This window comes from Choloepus didactylus, chromosome 27, assembly GCF_015220235.1.
Source record: "Choloepus didactylus isolate mChoDid1 chromosome 27, mChoDid1.pri, whole genome shotgun sequence".
In the NCBI taxonomy this organism is placed as follows: domain Eukaryota; kingdom Metazoa; phylum Chordata; class Mammalia; order Pilosa; family Megalonychidae; genus Choloepus; species Choloepus didactylus.
Genome location: NC_051333.1, coordinates 7986849 through 8011947, shown reverse-complemented (window position 1 = coordinate 8011947; position 25099 = coordinate 7986849). Strand labels below are relative to the sequence as shown.

The 25099-nt window shown below is 56.0% G+C and overlaps 3 protein-coding genes across 8 annotated transcripts; 2 read left to right on the top strand and 1 right to left on the bottom strand.

Moving 5' to 3' along the window:
• BAX (BCL2 associated X, apoptosis regulator) lies at nucleotides 1-3626 on the top strand. Its single transcript, XM_037819650.1, has 6 exons — nucleotides 1-97; nucleotides 673-724; nucleotides 812-958; nucleotides 1252-1387; nucleotides 2904-3008; nucleotides 3445-3626. Exons 1-6 carry the CDS (start codon nucleotides 4-6, stop codon nucleotides 3547-3549), a joined length of 639 nt encoding a protein of 212 aa, XP_037675578.1. The 5' UTR covers nucleotides 1-3; the 3' UTR covers nucleotides 3550-3626.
• Nucleotides 3627-6147: 2521 nt separating this feature from the next.
• On the top strand, nucleotides 6148-8858 carry FTL (ferritin light chain). Of its 2 annotated transcripts, XR_005214343.1 has the most exons (5): nucleotides 6148-6472; nucleotides 6654-6800; nucleotides 7127-7252; nucleotides 7476-7770; nucleotides 8846-8858. XR_005214343.1 is itself a non-coding variant. In XM_037819562.1 (4 exons), exons 1-4 carry the CDS (start codon nucleotides 6371-6373, stop codon nucleotides 7626-7628), a joined length of 528 nt encoding a protein of 175 aa, XP_037675490.1. In that variant the 5' UTR covers nucleotides 6148-6370; the 3' UTR covers nucleotides 7629-7797. The 2 variants fall into 2 exon arrangements, 1 of the variants encoding a protein (XP_037675490.1); XM_037819562.1 differs by lacking the exon at nucleotides 8846-8858 and having other exon boundaries at nucleotides 7476-7797.
• Nucleotides 8192-24780, bottom strand: GYS1 (glycogen synthase 1). 5 transcript variants are annotated; one of them, XM_037819557.1, is made up of 16 exons: nucleotides 24440-24778; nucleotides 22923-23104; nucleotides 20779-20970; nucleotides 19705-19890; nucleotides 19336-19480; nucleotides 18393-18510; nucleotides 17973-18093; nucleotides 17638-17744; nucleotides 16365-16424; nucleotides 16197-16275; nucleotides 14725-14838; nucleotides 14344-14470; nucleotides 11535-11630; nucleotides 11154-11317; nucleotides 10621-10701; nucleotides 10117-10440 (listed from the first exon to the last, which is right to left on the bottom strand). In XM_037819557.1, exons 1-16 carry the CDS (start codon nucleotides 24555-24557, stop codon nucleotides 10117-10119), a joined length of 2214 nt encoding a protein of 737 aa, XP_037675485.1. In that variant the 5' UTR covers nucleotides 24558-24778. The 5 variants fall into 5 exon arrangements, with proteins under 5 accessions (XP_037675484.1, XP_037675488.1, XP_037675485.1 ...); XM_037819556.1 differs by having other exon boundaries at nucleotides 8192-10440; nucleotides 22923-24780; XM_037819560.1 differs by lacking the exon at nucleotides 22923-23104 and having other exon boundaries at nucleotides 8192-10440.
• Between the last annotated feature and the right edge of the window lie 319 nt (nucleotides 24781-25099).

Sequence of the window (25099 nt, the reverse complement as noted above, 5' to 3'; positions counted from 1 at the left end):
ACCATGGGCACGCTGCGGCCGCCCGGGCGGACCCGGCGAGAGGCGGCGGCGGGAGTGGCGGTGATGGACCCGTCTGGGGAGCAGCCCAGAGGCGCGGGTGAGGCGGGAGGCGGAAAGGCGGGAGGAGTGCGAGCCCCCCGCTCGCCGGCCGGCCTCGGGATTTCTCCTGCTGGCCTGAGGCCGCGGGATCTCCCAGCGCTCCGGGGGCCGAAACTCCCAGATCCGGCGCTGCCAGCCTCCAGCTCCGTCCCTCCCTCCCCAGGGGTGCACGGGCCCCCCGGCTTCCGCGCCCGCAGCCTTCGTGCCGGGCGCTCTCGGAGCCCTGAGAACCTGCAAGACCCCAGAATCCAGGTCCCCGGGGCAGGCCCGGGCTTGTCGCCCGCACCACTTCCTGCCTCTGTCCCTGGTAGGAGGGGCGGCTCCCGCCCCTGCCCCCGTTAGGCCAGGGGTCTGGATGCGTTGAATGTTCCCTCAGTCTCCTCCCCCGGAAGAATGCAGGAATCTGGCCTAGGGCCTCTTTCTCCAACAGGAACTCAGTTATTCGGGCCCCCAGCCACTTGATCTGCCTGGGACCCAGGCATCCAGGGCCCCCAGCCCTGTGCTCCCTCAGGAACCATGAGCGCCCCCAGTCCCCTGAAAGTCCAGGCACCTCTTCCCTCCTTTCTCCTCTAGGGCCCACCAGCTCTGAGCAGATCATGAAGACAGGGGCCCTTTTGCTTCAGGGGTGAGTTTGAGGTCTGATTGTTGCGGAGCGGATTTGAGGAGTGATGCCCTATCCTGATCCTGCACCCCCACTCCATTTCCACCCTAGTTTCATCCAGGATCGAGCAGGGCGAATGGGGGGGAACACACCCGAGCTGGCCCTGGAGCAGGCGCCCCAGGATGCATCCACCAAGAAGCTGAGCGAGTGTCTCAAGCGCATCGGGGACGAACTGGACAGTAACATGGAGCTGCAAAGGTGCGGCCCCTGGTCCCATTTTCCCAAAGACCTAGGAGTCCAGGGCCACATCTCTTAAATCAGCCTTCTGTACTCCCCTCCCTGTTCTCCCCCAGGAGCGTGAAAGCTCCACATAGGGAGTAATTTTCCCCTGCTCCCATCTTGTCCCCTTCCCTTGCCACATGTGGTGTCTTGCTTTTGAGCTTAGTCTGGCGTGTGCCTCAGTTTCCTTATCTGTGGTATGGGGTGGACACCAGGATGTGCACACTGCACCTGACCCTTGCTCCCAGCACTGGCTCTCCTCTTTCCTGTAGGATGATCGCAGCCGTGGACACAGACTCCCCCCGTGAGGTCTTTTTCCGAGTGGCAGCTGAAATGTTTTCTGACGGCAACTTCAACTGGGGCCGGGTTGTCGCCCTTTTCTACTTTGCCAGCAAACTGGTGCTAAAGGTGGGCGGCTACGGGGCAGCGAGCCCAGGGGTGTTCCCCGCAGACCTGGGAGAACCTGGGAATCGTGGAGTCAATCCCCATAGTGGCCCAGAAACCACCAAAGGAATGGACAGATGGCTGTGGGCGGGTGTCTGCTCCTTCATTCATTTATTCATTCAACAAACATGAGGCCTACTACTTGACACCGGGGATACAGCAGTGAACCAAAAAGGCTAGGTCTCTGCTCTCGTGGAGTCAGGTTGTATGATGACTACGGAGAAGTAACAGCATGAGGGGACTGAGCGAAGTGGTCTAGAAAGACTTTGAGGAGGAAAAGACATGAAAGCCAGAGTTTGAATGACAGGAAGGATGCAGTGATAATCAGATCAGGGGAAAGGCATCCGGGTAGAGGAAACAGCATGTGCAAAGGCCCTGAGGGAGGCCCGAGTCCGGTATTGAGCAACAGCGAGGCCAGTGTGGCTGGAACAGAGTGAGCGAGGGGGAGATGTGGGTGGAGTTGGGAAGGGGTCAAGGCAGGGACTCAGACAGGAGTGACCAGCTGGTTTTGAGCTGGGGAGTGAGGTGGTATCTGATGTCGAGATTTAAAAGAAGGTTCTAACAAGGAGAATAAAATGTTAATTGTAGAATCCAGGTTGTTAAGTGTTCTCTGTGAAAATTCTCATAATAAAATATTGCTGGTTGTGGAGTGGGGCAGTGCAAACAAATTCTTCTGGCCATTGTGGGTAGTAAAAGAGGTTATGGGGCACCAGGGCAGAAGCTGGGAGGCCACTTTGGGGGGGGGGGGTGCCTACAGGAGGCCAAGAGATGACCGGCCTGGCCCCAGGTGGTAGCAGGGGAGGTGGGGAAGTCAGTTTCTTGGTGTTTAGTCAAGATTGAGCTCATGGGGCCTGAGGGTTGACGGGAGGCAAACAGCAGTCAGGTAGTGATTGGGCCATGTGTGGGGCTGGGAACAGCAGCCAGACGAAGACTGGGAAGGGGACATTCAGGGAGTTGGGAGAGCAGCTCCTGGGTATGTACTGGGCCTCTTAACTGGTCTGGAGGACAGAAAATCCCCCTCTGGGGAAAGGGAAATGATGATTGACTTGAGCTTTGAGGGATGAGTGAGGATTCACATGGCAGAAGGATCAGCAAGTACAAAGGCCCTGAGGCAGCGAAGAGTTTGCTGCAAATGAAGAAAGAAGCATGTCCATGAGGTCCATGAGGTGCAGAAAAGTGGACTTCTGATGAGATCTTGTTAGAGCCACGTGACCTGGCAGGCCATACTATGCCTTTTGGACTTTCTCCCACAGGCACTAGGGAGCCATGGAAGGTTCATGAGCAAGGCAGTTGACAATGTCAGGACCCAATTTGCAATTTGCAGTTTGTAATTTTTTAAGCTCGCTCTCACTGTAGATAGAAAAAGAGACTATGGGGGGAAGGAGGGGCGGTAGACAGGGGAGAAAGGAGGCTTGGGGCCATGGTCCCCAGGCAGTGGGGACAAGGCTCAGTCAGTGACCCCCAACCCCACTCCCGACAGGCCCTGTGCACCAAGGTGCCCGAGCTGATCAAAACCATCATCAGCTGGACGCTGGACTTCCTTCGAGAGCGGCTGCTGGGCTGGATCCAAGACCAGGGTGGCTGGGTGAGGCCCGTGACTTTTCCCCTGCCACATCCCCTCCTTCCTCTGAGACCCCTGGGCCTGCTCAAGCCCCCCACGTTGGTGCCCCTGCCTCCCCCTCAGTTCCTCAAATGTGGTCTCTAATGTTCATTTCCTGATGTGTCTGATCACTCCCTGATTGGTCTGGGACCTGCTGACCTCTCTGGGACCTCATGACCTCCTGGTGATCTCTCCTCCCTGTGACCCTTGACCCCTGCTGGTGTCTCCTGCCCTCCCTGGTGCCCCCACTTTCTCTGAAACCCTCAAGTTCACTGACAAACCCTTTGACCCCTGGCTCTTCAGTACCCATTCCTCTTAGGGCCTTGACCCCTCTGCTGCCCCCCCTGCCCCTTCTGTGTGCAAGCCTGGGTCCCCGGCCTGGCCACATTCCTAGAGAAGTGACTGCTGTCTTTGCCCCCAGGACGGCCTCCTCTCCTACTTTGGGACCCCCACGTGGCAGACAGTAACCATCTTGGTGGCCGGAGTGCTCACCGCCTCGCTCACCATCTGGAAGAAGATGGGCTGAGGCCCGGGCGGCCTCGGACTGTGTCTTTTCTGCATAAATTATGGCATTTTTCTGGGAGGGGGGGTGGGATTGGGGGACCACGGGCATTTTTCTTACTTTTGTAATTATTGGGGTGGGTGGGTGGGTGGTGGTCCGGGGGGAGGGGGGCAATAAACCTCCTTCGGCCACACTTGGGCGTCTGCGTCTCAGGCCCACTCGCGGGCTTCACGTGCTGACCCCTGGCCACGGCCTCCCGGGGCCAGGCCCGCCGGCCACTGCCCGGAGCCCGGAGCCATCCCTGCTGCGGTGCCCCGCTCCAGCGCCCACCGTGGGGTGGAAGGAGTTAGGTGTCAGCACTGCCCTCCAGGAGCCCACAGGGCAGAGGCGAATGGGTGGAGGCGGCCCGGCCCCCCACCTGGGGCAGGAGGCAGCTTCGGGTGGGGAGGGGGGCACACGGGCCACAGCCTGGCGGGGGCAGCCTGCCGAGGGCTCTGCCACCCGCCTGTGCCAGGGCCTGGAAGGCTCGACGCAGGGGAGCACAGCAAGTTCCACGTGTAATGAGGCACAGGTGGGGGGAGAAGGAAGAAGGACTGGGGACCAGGCCTTGGTGGACGCGGGGCACTGTGCGGGGAAGGGCTCTGGGGTCTGGCCCAGTAGCTGCATGGGACCCTCCGAAGGCAGCAGGATGAGCTTTGAACACCAAGGAGAATCAGATGCGGGTCTAGAGATCAGAAGAGGAGGTTGGAAAGGATGAGATCACTCAGGGACTGGCTCAGCCGTCTCCCTCCCTCTAGATCTTTGTCTACTCCCCCCCAGTCTCTGTCCCCTCCCTCTGGGTCTCTACCCTCCCCCAGGTGTCTGCTCCCCTCTGGACCTCTTCAGGTCCTCTTTGCCTCAGCCCCCCTGCCCCCCCTTTGTGGGCACCTTCAAAGTCCTCTCTCTTCAAGTGGGGCCTCCCGAGGCTAAAGGTCTTCAGGCTGAAGCATGAAAATTGGTCAATGAGTAACTTGGGCCCTGCGGCTCACCCATCTCCCCCTTGGACTTTCCCCAGAGCCACCAAGACAGAGAGACACCAAGTCAGCTGAGAGATGTCAGAATCAGCAGCAGACGGTCAACAAAAGAGGGTCTGAGGGGACTGAGCCACAGACCCAAAGAGGAGGGGACAATGTGGCCGACCATGGGTGGGAGCCCTGGGGGAGCCATCAGGGAACTAAGAGGACAGGAAAGGAAAGGGCAGGTACAACGGGTTCTCCGCGCACACACACAAGGGTCCCTGGCGGAGGAGTCGGAGCTGCCCTGGGGCCCGCGCTGAGTTCAGCATGACTCAGCACAGCTGCCGGCCTGGCCGCGGGCCCAGACACCCCTTGAGGACCCCAGATACCGGCCCAACCCCCCAGCCCTGCAGCTGTGGGCCCCCCTGTCAGGGGCCAGCCTACCTGGGGTGGCCTACCTGCCCAGTGGCGACCCCTTAACAACTGCAGCGCTCTGGGTTCCCTCCACTGGGGCGACTTGCTAGGGACAAGTGGCTGTCTTTGTGCCTTGTTCCCCTTTACAACTGGGAAGTTCTGGAAGGCAGGGCCCTGGTTTGGGCGACACAGGAACCCTGAAGACACTTAAATCAAGATGTGGGACAACTTCAGAGAGATCCCTTCAGGGCCAAAGAGAACTCCCAGAGTCCCTGGGCTGCCTCCAAAACAGCCCCCAGGAAATGCAGCCCCAGCGAGACCCCCAAGGCTGTGGTTCCATTTCACCCCTCCCCACCTTGGCTCCCAGAAAAACCCTGGGTCCCTGAAAGTCACATAGGAGGCCCAATCAATCCAGAGCTCCAAAGGGCTCTCCAGGGTTCCCCCAGACCCCTACCTCTTAAAAATTCCCTGGGCTTCCAGAAACACTTCACCTCCCACCCACCCCAAGACTCCAGAACACCTGCCCTTCTCATCCTGCAGATCACCTACGCAAGGGCCTGAAGAGCCCTGTGTTTCCAAGACAGGCCCCCCTGGGCTCCAGAGAAATGTGACTCCCCATAGTGAAAACCCTCCACCTCTGAGTAAACAAAGGGCTCCAGGAGCCCCCATCCCCATCTCCCAGAGAGATTCCAGGGTTCCAGAAACGTCCTCTCACAGGCTTCTAAACGTCCCAGTGATTCTCAGACACTTTATTTCCCAAAGCAAATCTGAGGTTCCCTCCGCACCTCTGAAGACCCCACCCCCACCCCGGGCTCCACAAAAGTCCATGCTCTCAGAAAACCTCAGAAAGCCACCTACTTTCTAAGGCACCCCCAGAACCCCAGGATCCTCACCTCCCTGTGCTCCCAGTGTCCCCGTAAATCCCCCACCTCCCAGAACCCCTCGACTTCCCAGAATCATCCCGGGACGGATCCCTGCCTCCCGCGAGCCCACCACGAACCCTTCCCCCACCCGCACCCCCAACTCTTCTGTTTCACAACAACCTCGCGCTCCAGGCGCGTGACTTCCCCACCCCAGGGAGGGACTTGAGACCCTAGCTGCTCAGGATTGGTCAAGGGTGGGCGCTAGACCCCGCCTCCTGCCGCCGCGGATTGGCTGCCTCGCGCTCCGCCCCCAAGGGTCCATGGGCTACAAAAGGAGCTGCGCTACACTGGCTCTTTTGCAGCGCGCACGGCGGTCCCGCGGATCTGTCTCTTGCTTCAACAGTGTTTGAACGGAACAGTCCCGGGGACGCTTCCCCCACGTCTTCTGCCTCGGCCACCCTCCAACTGCGTCTCCAGTTGCAACCTCCGGGACCAACTTCTGGGCCAGCTCCTGTTTCCCCGACCAGCTAACACCGTTTTTCTGTGTGGTTAGCTCCTCATTGTCGACCAACCATGAGCTCCCAGATCCGTCAGAATTATTCCGCCGATGTGGAGGCATCTGTCAACCGCTTGGTCAACGAGCATCTGCAGGCCTCCTACACCTACCTCTCTCTGGTGAGGGTCCCCGGGAACCCCCGGCCCGCATTACCCCAGCTGTAGGCCTTTCACTCTCTGCGCATGCGTTAGTCTTCTTTGTCGGCTGTGTAGTCAGATGGCGGAGGTCCCCCCCCACCCTCGTTTCCTCCGCCTGGCCTCTCCTCTCGCTGACCATTGTTTTCTCCATCTCTTTTTGCAGGGCTTCTATTTCGACCGTGACGATGTGGCCCTGAAGGGCGTGGACCACTTCTTCCGCGAGTTGGCGAAGGAGAAGCGCGAGGGCGCCGAGCGTCTCTTGAAGATGCAAAACCAGCGCGGTGGCCGCGCCCTCTTTCAGGATGTGCAGGTGAGTGGCGTGTGGGCAGCGGACTACACCTCCCAGCAGGCCTTGCGCGCCAGGCGCCTTGACCGTGGCAGTTTAGGCGCCGCGTGGGTTCCTGGGAGATTGGGTTCAGCTTTGTGCGGGTTATCTGTGGCTGGAAATGGAGGCGCTTTCACAAGACGTGGCGTGCGGACTGCTGCGTGCCTTCCCGGGAGGTGTAGTTGCAGCAGATTGGAAGGTGATAAATGCAAGCTCGCAGACGCGTTTGCGGATTACGGCCTTCCTCGCTGCCCCGGGCGGCTGGGGAATGTATGTGGAAGGCCCTAGAACTGCTTCTCTCCAATGTACAGAAGCCGCCCAAAGATGAGTGGGGTAATACCCTGGAAGCCATGGAAGCCGCCCTGGTCTTGGAGAGGGGCCTGAACACGGATCTTTTGAAACTGCATGCCTTGGGTTCTGCCAATACCGACCCTCATGTAAGTACCCCCCTTCATCCATGGCTCCCCATCCTTAGACCTTACCTGGATTGAAGCCTGCACCCCAACTCTTGTCTCCCTTTGATTGCCCGGGAGGATTCCTTTCTGGGCCTCACTTCCCACATCTGCCACACTGTTATCTATTGTCTCGTGTTATCTGTTTGTAGCAGCCCTGCCTGCTTCTCTCCTGAGGGACTCTATAAATTTGTCTTCTATTTCTCAGCTCTGTGACTTCCTGGAGAACCATTTCCTAGATGAGGAGGTGAAACTCATCAAGAAGATAGGCGACCACCTGACCAACCTCCGCAGGCTGGGTGTCCCTCAGGAGCGGCTGGGCGAGTATCTCTTCGAAAGGCTCACCCTCAAGCACGACTAGGAGTCTCTGGAGCCCAGAGGCCTTTAGGGGGCCCCTCTGCATTCCCCTGGCATCCAGGCTTTTGCCTGAGCCCCTTCCTCCAGCCAGGAGGCATCTTTTTAACCAGCCACCCTGCCACTCTCTAACAAGTTCTGAAACGAGTGTAAACAATAAAGCTTTTTGCAGCAGATGTGATGGTGTGTGTCTGGTGTGGGGAATGGGTTGGAATGTACTCCCATAAGGCTTTGATGTTCTAAGGCGTTGACCCCTTCTATACGGGGTGGGGTGTGTTGCAGCAGATTCCCTGCTTGCTTGACTGTTAACTGCCCAGGGAGAGTTGAATTTAGTGGGTACCAGGAAACAGGCTCAGACACTGTTTTTCATGCAATGTAACAGTAACCAGAATGGGGCAGGCCTTGTATCAAGTAGAGATACTGTTTCTGGCTCAATCCTGGGAGGTAGATGTATTACACCATTATGTGGGCATGTTGAGGCTATTAGTATAACTTGCCCGTGTCAACCAGGGGGCAAACCCAGCCCAGCTCCAAAGGTAGCTGTTGGGTCGTGTCTTGAATGCTAGGGTATTGACAATGCAAAGCACTTATTAGATGGCAAAAACTTTGTTGAATGGATGTGAGCAGCTGGGAGTCTGTGATGCACCAGAAGCACTGAGCAGGGGTTTGGGGGCTCAGTACAGAAACGGGATGTGAAACAAGATTCCAAATGACAACCAAAGCAGCTTGATGCAGCAGCACCTTCCTGTGCAAGCAACAAAACTACTGTGTCAGCTCTGACCCCCAGGCCTTCCGTTTTTGGTAGAAGAATCTAGAGAGGAAGTGACTGCCAGAGACCGGTTTGCCTAACATCATGCCCTCCTGCTGTCCCTGCGTTCTGGCAGCTGCCCATGTGACTTGGGGGGTGGGGGCTTCTGTGTTTCTCCCAGAAGGGATGATCACACAGGATCTAAAACCCGCCCTTCAAAGCTTCCTGCTTCCCTCAGTGGTGAGGATGTGCAGAGAAGCACCATGGCCTGGGGAAGACTAGAACTATAAGGAAAATGGTTTTCTTTTTTTCTTGAAAAATAGAGCCATCCAGAGAATAGCAGAGGCCTGAAAAGATGTGTGAAGCCAGTTCATCAGAACTTCTTGCCATGATGGAAATAGTCTACATCTGTGCCTTCCTGTCTTGAAATAACACTGGAATTCAGAACAGCAATCCCAGTCTTTCCAGGACAGCAGGATGGGAAGAGGCACCAGGGGGAGGGGTGGAGGATCTAAAACCAAGAGAAGGGGCCTGTAGAGACCCACGAAGCCCCCATACTGGACAAGACCTGGGATCCTTAAATATAGATGTATTTTTTCATGTCTGAAACACACTCCAATCACACCCTTTCTACCCCCAACTCCACCAACTGCAAACCAAGCAGTGCATCAGCTCACGTGAAGGGCTCCTCACCAAAAGCTGGGGGTAGGACACAGCTCGGGGATGGAAGAGCCTCGAGGTAAATGTGGGGGTTCTAGAACCCAGTGGGCTTGGTTCTAGATCAGGGGAAAGGTAATCGGGACAGAACACAGTGATAAGGATCTAGACTCAGCAGGGGGCACTTAGAACTCAGTGGTTTCATGGTGGGCAGAGCTGTTCAGGGAAGACAGTCAGTTCTGTCCTCAGCAGAGGGATTTCCTAGAGGACACAGGAGTCTGGAGAAAATGGGGAGAGCAGGGAAGGAGGATAAGGATCTGGTCCAGAAAAAGCTGGAAAGGGGTCCTGAGCATTCTCCAGCAGGAATGAGGAGCCAAGTGGTTCCGCCACTCCTTGCCTGGCCAAAGTGTGGGGGGGCCAGTGGGAGCTGAGTGGACACTGGACCAAAACAGGCAGGGGATGGAGGTGGGGAGACAAAGCTGGACACCCCAGGTGGGGCTAGACCAGAGTAAACACGTGCCCTGTCCTGGAGCCTGAGTTCTGGGGTTGACATGGAAGACCTCTGCATCCAGGTTTGTTAAGTCCCTGAAAATGTCCCAGCTACGAACTGGACTGTCCCATTAGCAGAGACACCATGGAGGTGCCAGCATCTGGTGACTCCCAGGCCAGGCTGGGGTATGGCATGCTCTGCAGGGTCCAGAATTTGCAAGCTACAAAGGGCTCTAGAAGCCCCAGCTTGGAAGGCAGCAGGCTGGCTTTTCTGAAGCCTCTGGCACTGCAGGACAATGGCAGATTCCTGGCCTCTGAGACCTCTGCCAAGCCTGGCAGGGCTGGCATGTGTGTGTGGGGTGGGCTCCAGGGCACACATTATGCATTCTGGAACCAGAGAAAGGCACCACATTATGGATTCTGGAGTGTGGGGAGTCAGCGCTGCCCTAGGGGGGCTGGAGTGTTTGGCAGTGGGGGCGGGGCTGTGGACCCCACAAGGGGCTGCGGTCTGGAGTGGGGTCTAAGCACAGCGCCGCGTGCATCCACCCTTGGGAGGAGGGAGGCCGGGGCGGGGGGCTGGGAGGAGTGTGGGGCAGGGGTCTTAGTTGCGCTCCTCTCCCAGGGAGCTGGCGGGGCTGAGGGGCTCGCTGGGGGTGCTGAGCGAGCTGGAGGGCGCCGTGTCCACCGAGCTGCGCTTGCTCCCGCCGCTCGAAGAGGTGCAGGAGGCGCGGCGCGGCCACTCGGGGGCGCGGATGTTGCGCCGGTCCTTGGCCGCCTCCTCATCCTCGTCGTAGCGCTCGCTGTCGTCGTCTGGCGGCCCGTCCCGGGGCTCCTCCTCGTCCTCGCTCTGGTGTGGGCTCGAGTGTCGCGACAGCGAAGGCGACGGCGGCACCGAGGCCGGCCGTGGGTAGCGGTAGCCCTGGGTCTGCGAATGGAGGGGCGTAGGTACAAGGCGCAGAGGGTGGGCCTCGGGCACCCACCACCCCTCCGCCCTCGAAGTAAGGGGTCCCTCCCACCCCCCAGGCCCACCGAATCTTCGGGGGTGGGAGGGACCCCAGCCCCCCAGCTCCAGCTGCCGGCCCACCGGAGACGGCGGTCCACTCACCGCGTCCGCCTCGTGGGGCTCGTAGGTGAAGTGGTCCGGAAAGGCCTTGGCCAGCGCCATGTGGCGTGCCGACATGTAGTACTTTGGGGAAAGGAGGGGAGGGGGCGTCAGGGGGCGCGGGAACTGGACCCCGCCCACAGGCAGGCGAGAGGGCGGGGCCCTGGCCACACCTTTGCAACTGAGCAGATTCACCATTGCCACCAAAACGGCCCCAATGCAAATTACCTGCCTTTCTGGCCCCACCCCTTATGTAAAGAAGCAGAGCCGCGCCGTGCCGATTGGGCCACACTTTATTAACCCGGGAGAATTCTCCCTGGGGCACCACTTTGACCACACCCCTATGCAAATGAGACAAACTCTCCACCAAGAAGCTCTTGGAGGAGCGGGGTAATTTCTTAAAGGGACAGTAACTGGTACAAGTGGGAGGAGACCTAGCCCTCCCCTCGACAGTGTCAGCCTCTTGAGGATGCAGAACCAGACCCACAGCCCGAAGGCGCTGGCTGGCCAGCCAAGGCTAAGGAAGGGGGCCTTACCCGGCCTAGGTATTTCCAGTCCAGAAGGTCGGAGAGGCGTTCCGTGCGATTGCGCTGGATGATGCGCTGCCGCCGGCTCTGCTGGCAGAAGCTGTAGAGGAAGGAGGTGAGCTGCGAGCACGAGTCGTCCAGGCTGCGGAACCGCCGGTCCAGAATGTAGATGCCTGCGGGGACCAGGACCGGGGCTCGACAACGGGCTAGGGGGCCCTTCATTCTCCGGGGGATTTGCTGGCACCAGGACCCCTGCTTCTCCAGGGACCCAGGAGTCTGGTCCCCTTGTCCTCTCCTGCCCCAGGGACCCACGAGGCCTCCCTCTCCCTGGGTGAAGCAGCCCCGGCTCTCAGCCCCGTTTCCTCAGCCGTCGGGGTTCTGGGCACTGACCGTACGCCGAGGGGTCTGCGATGTGCTCCTCCATGAAGCAGCCGAAGCCGGAGAGGTTGGTGGAAATACTGGGGATGCCCATGACCGTGCACTCAGCTGCAGGAAGGCGGGAGAAAAGTCCATTAATAAAACCTCAGCAGCGCCCTCTCCTGGCGCGCTCACAAAGTGCCGGGCGCTGCGCTGCGCATGCGTAGCCTCAGGTCCCTGCATTTGACAAGTTTTTCCCTTGTTCTCCAGAGGGGAAGATAAGAGGCTCAGTAAAGGGAACTCAACCTGCCCAAGAACCTCGGCATGCGCAGAAGTCCAGACTTGGGTGATAAGGGTGACAGTGACTCATTTATTGAGCACTTAATCTGGGCCAGTGTGCATCATTTTACTAAACCCTCAACCACCTGTAAGGTGCCTTTTTTCTCCCCAGAACCATTCTGTTTTAATTATCATAGCTTTATAAATTTTTTGACAGGAAGAAAAGATCTCTCATTATTATTGTCACTGTATACAGAATACCTACTAAGCCTCCTTTTATTTTTGTGAACAACCCTGAGAAATAGTCCAATGAGTTTATTATAATTCTTATATCACTGTACCTAAAAGCTGCAAAACCAGAGGCTACCTGTAGGAGGACTTATGGCAAACATATAATTGGGGCAGACTATTCGAAACCTATGCACCACTGTAACTAAAAGAGAAAGGAAACTGGTAAAGTTCCGAATTATCGTACAAGCACTGTTTAAAAGGCTTGTTAAACTACTAATATATTAAGAAATACAACAGCAAACATAATATTTATTTAGCTTTGAAAGCACATGAAAGTGGGCCCTGCTGCATTCAAGATGTCAGAATGAGACACTTTGGGGCTCCTACCCCTAGAGAAGCTTTGAACAACTACAAGAACTGGCAGAAGCATTTTTTTTAAAACTCCAGAAAACAGTCAAAGGATTGCAGTAACAGGGCGAGTGTCAGATCAAGAAAAAGGCCACTAAAAAGCAGTAGGATCTTGTGGCTCCCTGACTGGCCCCTCCTCCCCCACTTCTCACTGGCTCCCCAGTGCAGTTCACTGGTTCCAGTCCCAAAGGAAGCAGAGTAATTTTCCTGCACACCCTGGGAGCATGTATGTCTAGCCCATTCTGACTGGTGATAGCCTGAGGGACGCGCCATCCCAGAAACTGTCCTGCATGTAGAAGGCAGTTCACCAAACTCTCCTACAGAACTCTGGAAAAGCAGTCAAGTCCTGCTGCCTGGGTCAAGAGTCTGCTGGCTATAGGACATAGAGTGCAGGGCCAGGGACCATGAGGAAACTATTTCTTAGGGAAGAAGGGACCTGTATAAGGGGGAATTTCTAGGGTCACATGCACATGCCCAACACTAGCCACACAGAAAACATCAGGGAGGCTCCTATGCTTTAGCCTTGAGCTATTCTCTAAACTCATTATATGAATAAACCCTAAAGGAGAGCACTCTGCATAAGTCCATCTGCAAAGACGGGGAAAGGTGTTTTCTTTTTGCCTTCTTCTCTTTGTTAGTGCCTGGCATTCAAGGAAAGTTCTCTCATAACACTAGCTGTATACAAGCTTAAGGAATAGATTTAAATTCCAGCGATAACAGACTAAGATATCAAAATGGTCAGGGTTCAACAAAAGGTCACAAAACATACAAAGAAACAAGAAACGATAGACCAGGCAAAAGAGAAGATTAAAGCATTAGAAAATATCAGTGAAGATCAGACCTGGGACATAATAAAGTGTTTAAAACTTAAAAACAACAACTATAACAACAAGAAAAAAACCACCTTAAAAACAATTTAAAAAACAAACAAAAAAAAAGCAACTAAAGGGACAATGACAATTAAAGGCAATATATGATCCTGGATGGGATCCAGCAAGGGGGGAGAAAAGGCTCAAAGGGACATTATCAGGACATATTAAAAAAAAAACTGGAATATAACCTGTAAGCTTTATAGCCATGATAAATTGCTTGTACTTGATACCTGCACTTAAGGTGGTTGCAAAAGTGAATATCCTTTTTCTTAGTTAATAGACATGGCAGTATTAACTATTCAAGGAGCATGATGTATACAACCTACAATCAAATGTTCAGAAGGTGGATGGATAGATAGATAAGACAGACAGATACTGGATGGATAGATACAATGATACAGCAAATGTGACAAAATGTTAAAATTTGTAGATCTGGGTATCTGCGGGGGGGTAAGGAAGTGTTGTAGGGGGTTTGTATTTTTTTTTTTTTAAACAGTCTCTGTAAGTTTGCAAGTATTTAAAAATAAAGATTAAAAAACAAAAAATAAATCCACACATGAAAAGTAATGTGATTGAAAGAGTTTGAGGAAGGGTTGAGTTTGGGAACAATGGCAAAATGTTTCCAGGTGAGGGAGAAGTGCAAATAATCAGTTCCAATTCAGATTATGTGCCCAAAGAAAGCCAAGAAGATAAAGGAGACTTTGCTGCAATTGAGATGTGTTGGAGTCCTGTGCCTTCAGGGGCTAGGACTTAGGTACTTGGCAGAGGGGTGGGGTAGTGGATCACACATTAGTGAACTGGAGAAAAAAACACGTTTGAACCATGACATCCACTCAAGACTGATGTTAGTCTTCCGTTCACGCATCATGGGGGACCACGTGTCACGGAAACATGAAGTGGAGCAGAACCTTTACCACCATCGCGCCCGTTTTGCAAAGGAGATTGAGATCCAGAAAGGGCAAGTCCCCTGCCCCAGGGACATCTGCCCAGAACCTGGCTGCCCTGTGACCCTGGCCCTGTCCTCTCCCATCCCTCCTCCCCTCTGTACTCACCTGGTGTGTAACCCCAAGGTTCATAGTAGGAGGGGAAGACCCCGAGGTGGCAGCCACGGACAAACTCCTCATAGTCCACGGGGAGCAGGGGGCTCGTGGAAGAAAGGAACTCTGGGTGGAAAATCACCTGGCCATGAAAAAGAAAGGCTCAGCCTGAGCATCTTATTGATCTATTTAATCTACTCCCTGAGAGCCCATATGGGCCCAGAGAGGGTGACAAACTTATCTGAAGTCACAAAGCATGTTGGCAGGGCAAAGATTTGAACCCTAATCTGGTTGCCTCAGAAGTCAGCATGTTTTCTTTGGTAAACTAGGGGGGCTTGGGAGTGAGAGGTCCAAGGGTCTACCCCACGCCTGACCCCTCCCCGGTCAATAGCTCACCTTGACCCTGTCAGCACTGCTATTGAAGAGGCCAATTCGGCGAATGGTGGTCAGGATAGGGTCTGAGGAGTCGTCCAGCATATTGTGGGTGCACACCGGGGGGAACGACTGCCGCTGTAGGAGCCGCAAGCAGAGCGGGGCTCAGACAAGGGACAGGGGGATCCCTACTTCCCCATGAGCCACAGTGACCTGCTCTGAGCCCTGGGAGTCCAAGGCAACCACAACCCCCTCCAAGCAGCCAGCCCAAGAGGTTGCTGGGAGAGGTAGATTTCCTTCTGTGCACCCTATCTGCACAGGTTCTCGCTCCCTTAAGAGCCTAAAGGAAACTACATTTCCCAGGTTTCTTTGGGGAAGAGCCACAATGTTAATGGGCCCCAGGGACTGCTGGGAGTTGTAGCTATCTTGTTCTGTCCTCTTGGCCCTGTCACGACACAGGAACTTCAATGCCCAGCAGTCAATGGGGCAGACTATGCTAATATGGCAGCAAGCCTCAGAGGCTACTGGTAGTTGTAGTTTTCTTATGACATTACTGGAACATTCTCTCTCCAGGATCCCTTTACTCTCAGTCCTGTAATTCCCCCCATCCTCACCCCAAAAGAGGCCCAAGGAGACTACAATTCCCAGGAGTCTCTGGAGCAAGATGAAGCTTGGCTGAGAGGAAATGCCAGGGGTTCCTGGGACATGTAGTTCTTTGCGACTCCACCAACATTCCTCTCGTTAAAGGTTCACCTCCTTCACCCTACTGACTCCAGGGGCCTAAAGATGCCACAACAGTCCATAGAAAGGCAGATTATAGCTTGGTCAAAGGAGTTCACACCTTGTTTGTATGACTTGGGTGTTCAGGTTTCCATTCCCCACCCTGACCACAGCTACCAGAGTCCCTCAGTCCCAGGGAATAAAAGAACTCTAACTTCCAGAAGCCTCTGGGGCAAGAGAAGCCTCGATGTAGCAGAAAGCCCTACAGGCTGCTGGGAGTTGTAGTTCTCACTTTGTGATGGCAGCTTTTTCCTCTCTAAAGTTTTCCACCCACTTAAGTCAATTAACCTCCTAAAGAAGCTACAACTCCCAGATACAGCCAGTGGGATTAAAAAAAAAAAAAAAAAAAAATAGGGCCCACCAGGAGTTTTTGATGATCTCTGGGGAATGCTAGGTGTTTCAGCTGACCTCCTGGCACCATCCCTAATGTGGCCCCGTGCAGCTACCCCTCCCAGCTGTTCCCTTCCACTGACCCCAGGGACCCAAAGAAACCACGACTCGCAGCACCCACGTGGCAGAACGGGCCACAGCAAAGCAGGCTGCCCTAAGGGCTTCTAGCAATGGAAATTCTACAAAAACCAGTTCATGCCCTTCTGTGGATTCAGAATTGATCCCCCAATAAAGCAGAACTCCCAGCAGCCTCTGGGGGCAGAGCTGGCATGGCAGGCTGCCTCCAGGGCTGCTGGGAATTGCCAACGTGGGGGCTCAAACCATACCTGCGTGGCAAAGATGGCCCTCTTCATCATTGTGAAGTCCTCCTTGTCCAGCATCTTGTTCATGTCTGGGAGGCTCCCCCTGCAAGGCGGGCAGGGGTGGGTATCGGGGATAGGGCAGCAAGAGGCACTGAGACCCGAGAGGGGACAGGGCTGAGGCAGGGCACTCACACCAGCAAGGACTCGTAAAGCTTCCTCCCAAACTTCTCCTTCACTGTGTTGGCCGTGTCCCTGGAAGGAACAGAGTGTAAGCCCCAGCTGCCAGTGACTGTCAGGCTTCTGGGACAGTAGGGAAACTGAAGCCTGGACCAGGGAGGCCAGGCCCTAGGGAGTCCAGGCTGGAGAATGGGACCCTGGAGAAGGTCCAGTCCCGTGTGCCCTGCATCAGCTGTGTGGCCAGGGGCAGTGACCTTCCCTCTCTGATTTCAGTGACTCATCCATATGATGGGGATAAAAATAGAACCGACCTCAGATTTGCCATGAGGGCCCCATGAGATCACGGCAAAAAACACATGCTGCCTGGCACACACCAATGAGGCTTCCAGAAATGTCAGCTATTATTAGTATTTGCACTAGTTCTGGAGGTGGCAATGCTAAGCCCCATTTCGTAAAAAGGGAAAATAAGGTTCTGAGAGAGGAATGTGTACACACACCAGTAAAGCTAGCAAATGGCGCCGCTTCAGATCCCCATCATTCCTCTGCTCATAATCTTCCCATGGTTCTGGCCACATTTCTACCTCTATCTCCTTTGGGCACTCGGCTCCAGCCACACTGGCCTCCTCGCTGTTTCTTAAAGAAGCCTCAGGGCTTTTGCACATGCTATTCCCTCTGCTGGAAATGCTGTTCCCTAGAGACTCATTGAGCTCACTCCCTCATCTCCTCTCAGTCTCTGCCTGGTGGAACTTTCTCTGTGTGGCCTGTCCCAGTGCCCCTGTCTCATGCTCCAATCCCACTTTATTTTATTTTTTTGCCAGAGCACTTTCTGAAGAATTTGCTTATTTTGTGTAGAGCCTGCTTCCCCTGGCTAAGAGGGGCTCCATGTAGGCAAGGATTTAATCATTCCTGTTCCCAGGACCTGGAATAACTCCTGGCATGCAGTCTGTGTTCAACAACTATCCTCATGGCCAATGAATGAATGGGTTTCATAGATGAGGAGACAGAGGGTCAGAGAGGGGCAGTGATTTGCTGAAGTCCTGAAGTCACGAGGGTCAGTGGCAGGAGTGGAACCTTGCCCATCTGACAACAGAGCTCTGGTTCTGCCTGTGATTTCTTCCTGCCCTCCCTCCCCCTGAGCTGGTGGTGTATTAAGCAAGTGACTTCCCTAGGAATCAGGGACCAGGCTTATCATGCTGCAGATGACAACGAGACTCCAGGAGAGACACTGGACCCAGAACACACAGCAGGGAATGGGACAGGCCGGGATCCTGGACCGAAGGCTGCTGACCAAAGCTGCTTGCGAACGGCTTGGCCCTTGAGGGTTTCCACATTGAAGTTGTTGGTCCGAGCTGGCATGATGAAGAAGGCGACCACCGTCTGCTCACTGCCGTTCACCTGGGGCAGGGGAAAGGGGTGGAAGGCAGGTTCCCATCCTGAAAACCATTAGGGGACCTTGCTGTGTTCCATCCCGTCAAGATTTACAAGACCGAGTGGCTGTCCTCCCTGGGACTATGGCCTTCTTTCTGGGTCTCTATTACCCCACTGTGGGCTTCCCTATGCCTCCTTCTGGGGCTCTGCCCTCCCTCTTGCCTTCCTTTTCCCTCCTCGCGGCCCACGACTTACTCTGAGCAGATAGTTGAGCCTGGCCAAGGCCTCCAGGAAGACATCGGCCCCCTTGTTGGAGAACTCATAACGGCCGGCGATGAAGAAATACAAGGTCTTGTCCAAGCTGAAGTCTAAGTGCCTGAAGGAGCCACAAGGCAGGCTGAAGCCCAAGTCCCTCACCCTTGACACCTGGCCTCAAAGCTGCAAACCCCGGAAGCTTCCAGGGCAGAGAGCAACTTAGACAAAGAGGAGGCAGTGTGGCGACTCCTGGGAACTGGGGCTTTTTTCTCCTTAGGTGAGGATCTCCTTCAATTCTCAGTCTATTGTTCTGCCACTCAGGGACTCAGGGGTATGAGCCCCCAGCCCCTTGTCCCTCAGACCCAGGAGTCTGGGACCCCAGGACCCCTCCCCTCGGACCCAGGAGTCTGGTCCACATACCCATAAAAATGGCCCCGCACAAACTCCTGGATCCGAGCCTTGCTCTGAGCATGGAGATTCTGGAACTCGTGCATGGCAGAGAACTTCTTCACATTCAGTCCGTTGGGGGTCACGATATCTGGGATTAGGGGAGAGGGTCCCTGTTTCATGTTCTTGTTAGATCACTGTGGGTGAGTGGATAAAGGAAGGAAACCCCCCATCCCCCCAACTTGCAACTTCTTTGTTTCAATCACCCTTCTGGCAGTTCCCTTTGTGACTCAGCTGCCCCACCAACCAGATGCCTTCTTGCCCAATATTATCTGCACATGTTCACAAGCACAACTACAACTCCCATCAGGCCCTGCAAGTGGCTAAGCAGACAGGGACCTGATCCACGCTGGGGCTTTGGGAATTGTAGTTCTCTTGCTTCTCCTGTCCTACCTTGATTTGGGACTGATTAAACATCCCCAAAGCTCTGCTTCTCCAAGATATACCTTTAAGCCTCTTTCAGGGACCTAACCATTTCCTCTCCTCTTAGAAATTAAACTGTGGCAATTAAAACCTACAATCCCCATGAGCACTTAGGACAAAGTTCCAGGAACAAAAGGAGCTGAGCTGCCAAAGGCCCTCTGGGAGTTGTAGTTCAATCCTTACCCTCACTGAGAATGGGTGCTACGGCCTGAGAAGCACGGCTGTCCCAGCCCTGCTTTCCTCAAGTACAAAATCCACTGTACCTCCATCTGCTTTCAGAAGACCAATGCTTACATTAGGCCATCGTGGAATTTTTATCATTTCTGAAGTTAGTACCAAATAAACTAGACCTCCCAATAGTCTCTGGGATATAGAAGTGCCATCACCCCCAAAGCCTTGTGGGGGTTGTAGTTCTCCACTCTTCATGGTTTTTAAAAAAAAGTACGTACGTGCCTACTCCCTCCACGAGTAGGGACCCCTGTCCAGCCCCTACCTGGTATCCTCTTGAGCAGGTGCTGCGCCTCGATGGCTGTGATCTGGGACACGGTGGTGAAGACGTGAGCACAGTGGGCCGCCGCCCGCTCCATGCAGTAGCGGTGGTAGATTTGCCTGTCCCCGGCCTCCTTGTCCACGTTGAACTGGGTGGTTAGGGAAGGGCAGCCAGGTTAGGAGGCGCAGGAAGGAGGAAGAGAACGGGCAGGGAGTGGTGAGAGGTTGTGTGGAGACTCTAGGGTCCCTGCGGGAGGTTGGGGTGGGGACTTGGACTTCTGGGTCCTAGGAAAAGAGGAGCTCGATTTCCTGGGGCTCCCCAGAGCTCCGGGCCGTCGTGAACCACTCGCCTGCTCCCCCCATCCCAGCTCACATTCTCCAGGTTGTTGTAGAAGTCCACGGCCCCGGCGCACAGGTAACGCCCCAGCAGCGTGGCGTGGGTGGTGAAGATGGTGGCCACGGGCAGCCGCCGGGCCCGGCACAGGCAGAGCCCCACACCCGACAGCCACTCGTGGAAGTGTGCGACCACGTGTGGCTTCTCGTCACTCTGCGCCAGGAACTGTGGGGAGACGGGGGACAGGGGCACTGGGTCTCCATGGGTGTCGTGGAGAGAACGAGCAGTCCCCACCATGGACGAGGAAGCAGGGGAAGGACCCAGTCTCTCCTGGGGACCCCACGGGACAGAGGATGGCCCGCTGTGGCCATCTCCATTGGCAAGGAGCTCGACCTCCCGGAGGCAGCCAGACCAGTAGCCCTCAGCCCCGGGGGCTGATGGGAGCCAGGCTTGTATGTCCCAGCAGGGTTGAATTGGAAAGACTGACTTTTTCTTGTCCCCAGGTCCTGGACACAATTCCCAGAGACCGTTTATCTCAATCAAGAGTCGGCTTTTTGCACCCAACGTGGGCAAAAAGAACTACGCTCCCAGAATGGCCCAGGAGCAGCCTGTCATGGGCCCTTTTCAACCTAGAAGTGGGTCAGAACCAGGACTCCTGGTTCTCAGATAGGCTGGGGACCCCCAAATAGCCAGGGACATCCCATCCCCACCTGAGAGCTTAACTCCAACCTCTATCAGATCACAGAACTACAGCTCCCAGAATTTCCTGGGGCACACCCTCCAGTAGATGAGCCTCTGGAAGAGCTAATTGTTTGGAATCACTGTACTCAGTTCTGACTGGAGAGGCAACAATTGGGGACCAGTGTGCGAGCCAAGGGGAAGAACTGGGGAGACCAAGAAGCTCCTTGACTTCCACTGAGGCAGAAAGTAGGACTTAGCCTGGATACCTGAGTGGAGAAGGGTCTCAGGAAAGAAGGGGCCGGGCTTCTGGATATCCCTGTCCCCAAAGGGCAGAGGCTAATCCTTGGATTAAAAGACCAAAAACTCCCAGAGTATCCCCAGGGGAGGCCCACCCAGCCAGCCTCTGGCCCTCTGGCCAGCAGTGGGGCCTACCTCACCCAGGAACCAGGTGACGAGGAAGCCAAAGAGGACGGCGTCATTGGCCTCGCGGTCGTACCAGGGCACCCCGATGTTGCAGGTGTCCCAGAGCTCCCCCTTCCAGCGTTCCAGGGCCCAGGCAGAGGCCCCCACGTCCAAGAGCACCACAAGGGGGCCACCTTCGATCAGCCAGCGCCCAAAATACACCTGGTGTTGCGAGGTGGGGTGGGGAGGTCCCACAGGAAAGCTCAGGGCTTCAGCCAAATGTCTCTGGGACCAGTGTCTGTGCTCATTGCCTCATTTCTCCCACCCTCTGTCTCGTTTCTGTATCTCCTAATTTCTTACCCGCTGCCTTATTTCTGTATTTGCTGCTAGTTTTTCCCATCACAATCTCTTCCCATCTCTGTTGCAAAACTTCCCCCATCCCTTGCTTAGTCTCTATAACTGCCACACTTCTTCCCCCCACTGTGTTCTTTTTCTACTTATAACTACATACTTCCCATGCCTTGTTTCTATGCCCCTGCTGCCTTGTTTTTCCATCTTGCTAATAATTTCTCCTACCTGCTGCCACACTTCTCTCACCTACCACCATGTTAATTTCTCCTCTTGCCATATCTTTCTGCTGCTAATTCCTTCCACTAGATGTTTCTTTTACCCCTCCCACTGCCACAGTGCTTTGACCCGCAGCCTTATTTCTGACCCTTTCACCATATATTTTCCACCTGTGGCCTCTCTTCTCTACCCATAGGCCCATTTTGTAGTCTGCAGCCACATTTCTAATACTGACTGTCCTGTTAGCCATGTCCCAGGACTATGTGTTTCCACTCGCTGCCACATTTCTAGGCCTCACTGCCTCATTTCAGTCCCTTTCACATTTCTCAGGTCTGCTGCTTTCCCCTGAGACCACGGCTGGGTTCTGGGCCTGCTGCCACAGCTCTACCCAGTGACACCCTCCCTGACTGACCTGGCTCTTCCCTGCTATGGGAGGGAGCCTGTCTCAGGGCTCCTCCCCCTCCCAGCTGTTGTCTGCCCTTTTGCTGGTGGGGGGCTATTCTTAGGCCCCCAGCACGTGGAGAGCAGCTGCCCTGGGGGAGGGATTGGGCTGCCTTGGGGTCCCCTAGGGACACTATCTGGCCTGATTGGACATCAGACCCCACCCCAAACTAGAGGCTGTGAATGAATGAAGAGAGCACATACCTCTCCTTCCCAGACCCCCGCTGCCTCACGGCCCCCTCCTTGCACAGTTGCCACCTCTTTTTCTGTGCCCATCCTCCCCCAACCCTGGGGCTCCTGGCTCTCAACTCCTCTCTTTAATCCCCAGATCTGCCCATCCTAGAGTCCATCCTCTGGGTCTGTCTGTCTGTCTATCTCTGCCCTCTTCCTTGATATTCCATCTTCCTCCCTCCTCTTGGACCTGACTTTCTCACTGAAAACATCTGACAGTCTCTCTTCTGTACCTAGAGTCTGCCTATCTACCAAGTGCCCTGTCCCAGAGGCCACTGTCACCTCTTGGGTGTCCATTCATCTCTTTCCCTCTGTCTGCTGTCACCTGACTCTCAAAGCCCAGCTGTGTGTGATACTGATGATGATGATGACAGTAATTGCTCACACTGACACAGGGTGAAGTGGGTGCCTGGGACTGTGCTAAGGGCTTTATCTTTATTAACGCTCTCATCCCCCCCGGCAATCCTATGAGGTTAGAGGCCATTAGCGTGTCTATTAGTCAAGGTCACATGGCCGGGAAGTGGAGAAGCTGGATTTGACCTTGGAGCTTCAGAACTCTTCCCCTGCACACCTGCTTGGGCCTGAGCCCACCTCTCCTGGGCTCCACCTGGATATCCATCTAACTCTCTCTCTCTCTCTCTCTCTCTCTCTCTCTGTTTGCCTCTGGGGTTCATTTCTCAGTCTGTCTTATACCTGTGGTCTGTCTGTCTATCTCCAAGTATCTTAGAGCCACCCACTTCTTGGGGTCCTGCATCTCCCTGAGTGTCTATGGATCTTTTCCCTTCTCTGACTGCCTAGGAAAGTGCTGGGTCTTCCCGTATCCCTGCCCATCTCCCCCTCGCTCTCTGGAACTGTCTAGCCCCTGGCCCCCCCTCCATCTGCAGCTGCCCCCTGGGGGCCGCCCAACCCCTGCTCTCGGCGGGGCCGTGTCCCACCTTGCAGCCCTTGCTGTTCATGGAGTCCAGGGTCCTCTTCAGGGCTGGCGTGGGGGCCTCCAGCAGCTCCACCTGGGTCCTCACCCCCTGCTCCGTATATGGCCCCACCAGGAAGTAGTTGTCGCCCCACTCATCCCCTGTCACCTTTGACTTCGTCTGCAGCACCGTGTAGATGCCGCCCACTGTGGGCCCAAGATCATGAGGGCTGGGCCCCCAAAGAGGTCCGGGGGTCTGGGGCCTGGGATGGGGCAGGGATGCAGGCAAGGGGTGGGAGCAGATCCCTGGGGCAGGGGCGGGGGGCTGGAGGCAGGGGTGAAGGGAAGAAGCGGGTGGATGGCTGGGCTCCTGGCTCTGAGGGAGGAAGGGGCTGGGGTTCAGGATTCCTGGGTCTGAGGGAGGAGGAAGCCGGGGACTCGCACTCCTGCGTCTGAGGGAGGAGGGGACTGGGGCCCAAGGATGACAAAGACTGAGGATTCCAGGACTCAGGGTTCCTGAGAATCCATCTTCATGGCCCAGTTCAACTTCCCACGTTGCCCAAGAGAAGCCTGAATTGTCATTCCCCAAGCCCCAGGGACCCTGCCGACCTGTCCCCTGGTCTCCTCGCCGGGAGGCCCTGCCCCTCCCATGACTCCACCCCAGACCCAGTCTCTGCCTTGGCCCAGGAGCCCAGTTTCTCACAATCCAGCCTGTCCCGTGATGTGGGACACTCAGTCCCTTTCTCCTCCAAGATCCAGCAAAGGAAACCCCCAGCTCCCTCCCTTCTGAGGAGCAAAATGGCCTAGCTCCTAGAATTCCAGCCCCAAACTTCTCCAAACCCAGAACCTCAGGCCCTTCGAAGCGGGAGACACAGAATGCCAGTCCCTCAGCCACTCCCATCCTAGGGCCCAGCCTCCCCCACCCCAGTACGCATGTACCCAAGGCCCGCAGGCTCCCCTACTCCTAGGAACCGACAGCTCAGGCGCTTGGCTCCTTCAGAACCTAGGACCCAAGAAATGGGGTTTCCACCCCCTTCCCATCTTTACTCCCAAGGAGCCACTTCCCTGGATCCTATTCCCAGGATTCAATCATCTTCCAGCCCACTCTCCCCCAAGCCTGAGTTACAGGGCCTCGGCCTCTCCCCTGAGAACCTCAGTCTGAAACCCCAGGCGCCTCCCAGGTTTGCACTCAGAAGCCCCAGCCCCCCTCTGGGCTCAGGACCCAGGTCTCCGATCTCTCAGACACGACCGTCCAGGGCTTAGGAATCTTTCCTTTCAGCTCCTTCCCTTCCAGGACTCGGGACCTGGGCCTCCAACCTCTACTTTCCTCTAAACAGTCGGGCGACCCATCCCCTCCCGCTAAGGACCAGCCCCAAGGGGACAGATACCCTCCAGGCCCTCCCCAAGGACACAGGAGTCACAGGTTCCTTGTCCGGGACCCAAGAGTCGCGTCACCGAGCCCCGTCCCCCTCGACTCCGAGCTCCGGGCTTCCATCCCCGACTGCCCTTCCCGTGCGGGGCCGGGGCGCGTGGCGCGCTCACCCTTGTTGGCCACCTCCCAGGCCACCTCGAAGAGCACCGTGTTCTCCAAGTCGAACTCATCCTCCCACTCCTCCAGTCCTGGCAGTGAGGACACGGACAAACTGCGGTATAGAGGCATGGCCGGCGCGGGGGGGGGCTCCGGGGGCCACAGGTGGCGGCGCGGGACGTGTCCGGGAAATGCACCAGGCAGGGCGGGGAGCCGGGTAGCTGATGCCCGACGGGAAGCTTGCAACTCCCTCGGTTTCCTATTGCCTGACCGCACGCCCCCTCCCGCCCCGCAGGGCTCGGACCTGGGCGTGGAGGCGGCCGAAGCGTCACTGAGCCGGGAGACGTCCCTGCAGAGAAAGCCTGCGGCGGGCAGGAGTCGACGCCCGCCCCCGGGCAAGTGCTATTGGTCCGCGCCAGGGGGGCGGGGACGCCAGCATCTCCTCATTGGTGGATAGGGCCGGGCTCGCTCCGCCCCGACTCTGCTTTAGCGGTGGTAGAGAGCGCGGGGAGCGGGGCGGGGCTCGTCAATGCGGCTAACGGAAGCGATTGGCCCTCGGGGTTGTCGGTCTGAAGCTAGAGGCCCCGAAGAGGGGGATAGGGAGAAGGGTGGGGAAAGAGGAAAGGGAGCGTGGAGGACGTGTGATTGCTCAAAGAGGTGCTAAGGATTTTGCA

Coding starts and splice junctions, on each gene's coding strand:
- FTL (XM_037819562.1), top strand. CDS start 6,371: ATGAGCTCCCAGATCCGTCAGAATTATTCCGCCGATGTGGAGGCATCT. Junction 6,473..6,653: donor CCTACACCTACCTCTCTCTG/GTGAGGGTCCCC, acceptor CTCTTTTTGCAG/GGCTTCTATTTCGACCGTGA. Junction 6,801..7,126: donor CCCTCTTTCAGGATGTGCAG/GTGAGTGGCGTG, acceptor TCCAATGTACAG/AAGCCGCCCAAAGATGAGTG.
- BAX (XM_037819650.1), top strand. CDS start 4: ATGGGCACGCTGCGGCCGCCCGGGCGGACCCGGCGAGAGGCGGCGGCG. Junction 725..811: donor GGGGCCCTTTTGCTTCAGGG/GTGAGTTTGAGG, acceptor TTTCCACCCTAG/TTTCATCCAGGATCGAGCAG. Junction 959..1,251: donor AGTAACATGGAGCTGCAAAG/GTGCGGCCCCTG, acceptor TCTTTCCTGTAG/GATGATCGCAGCCGTGGACA.
- GYS1 (XM_037819556.1), bottom strand. CDS start 23,798: ATGGGAGTGGCTGAGGGACTGGCATTCTGTGTCTCCCGCTTCGAAGGG. Junction 17,745..17,972: donor GGCTCAACTATCTGCTCAGA/GTAAGTCGTGGG, acceptor CCCCTGCCCCAG/GTGAACGGCAGTGAGCAGAC. Junction 14,471..14,724: donor GCAGTGCTGACAGGGTCAAG/GTGAGCTATTGA, acceptor TTTCATGGCCAG/GTGATTTTCCACCCAGAGTT.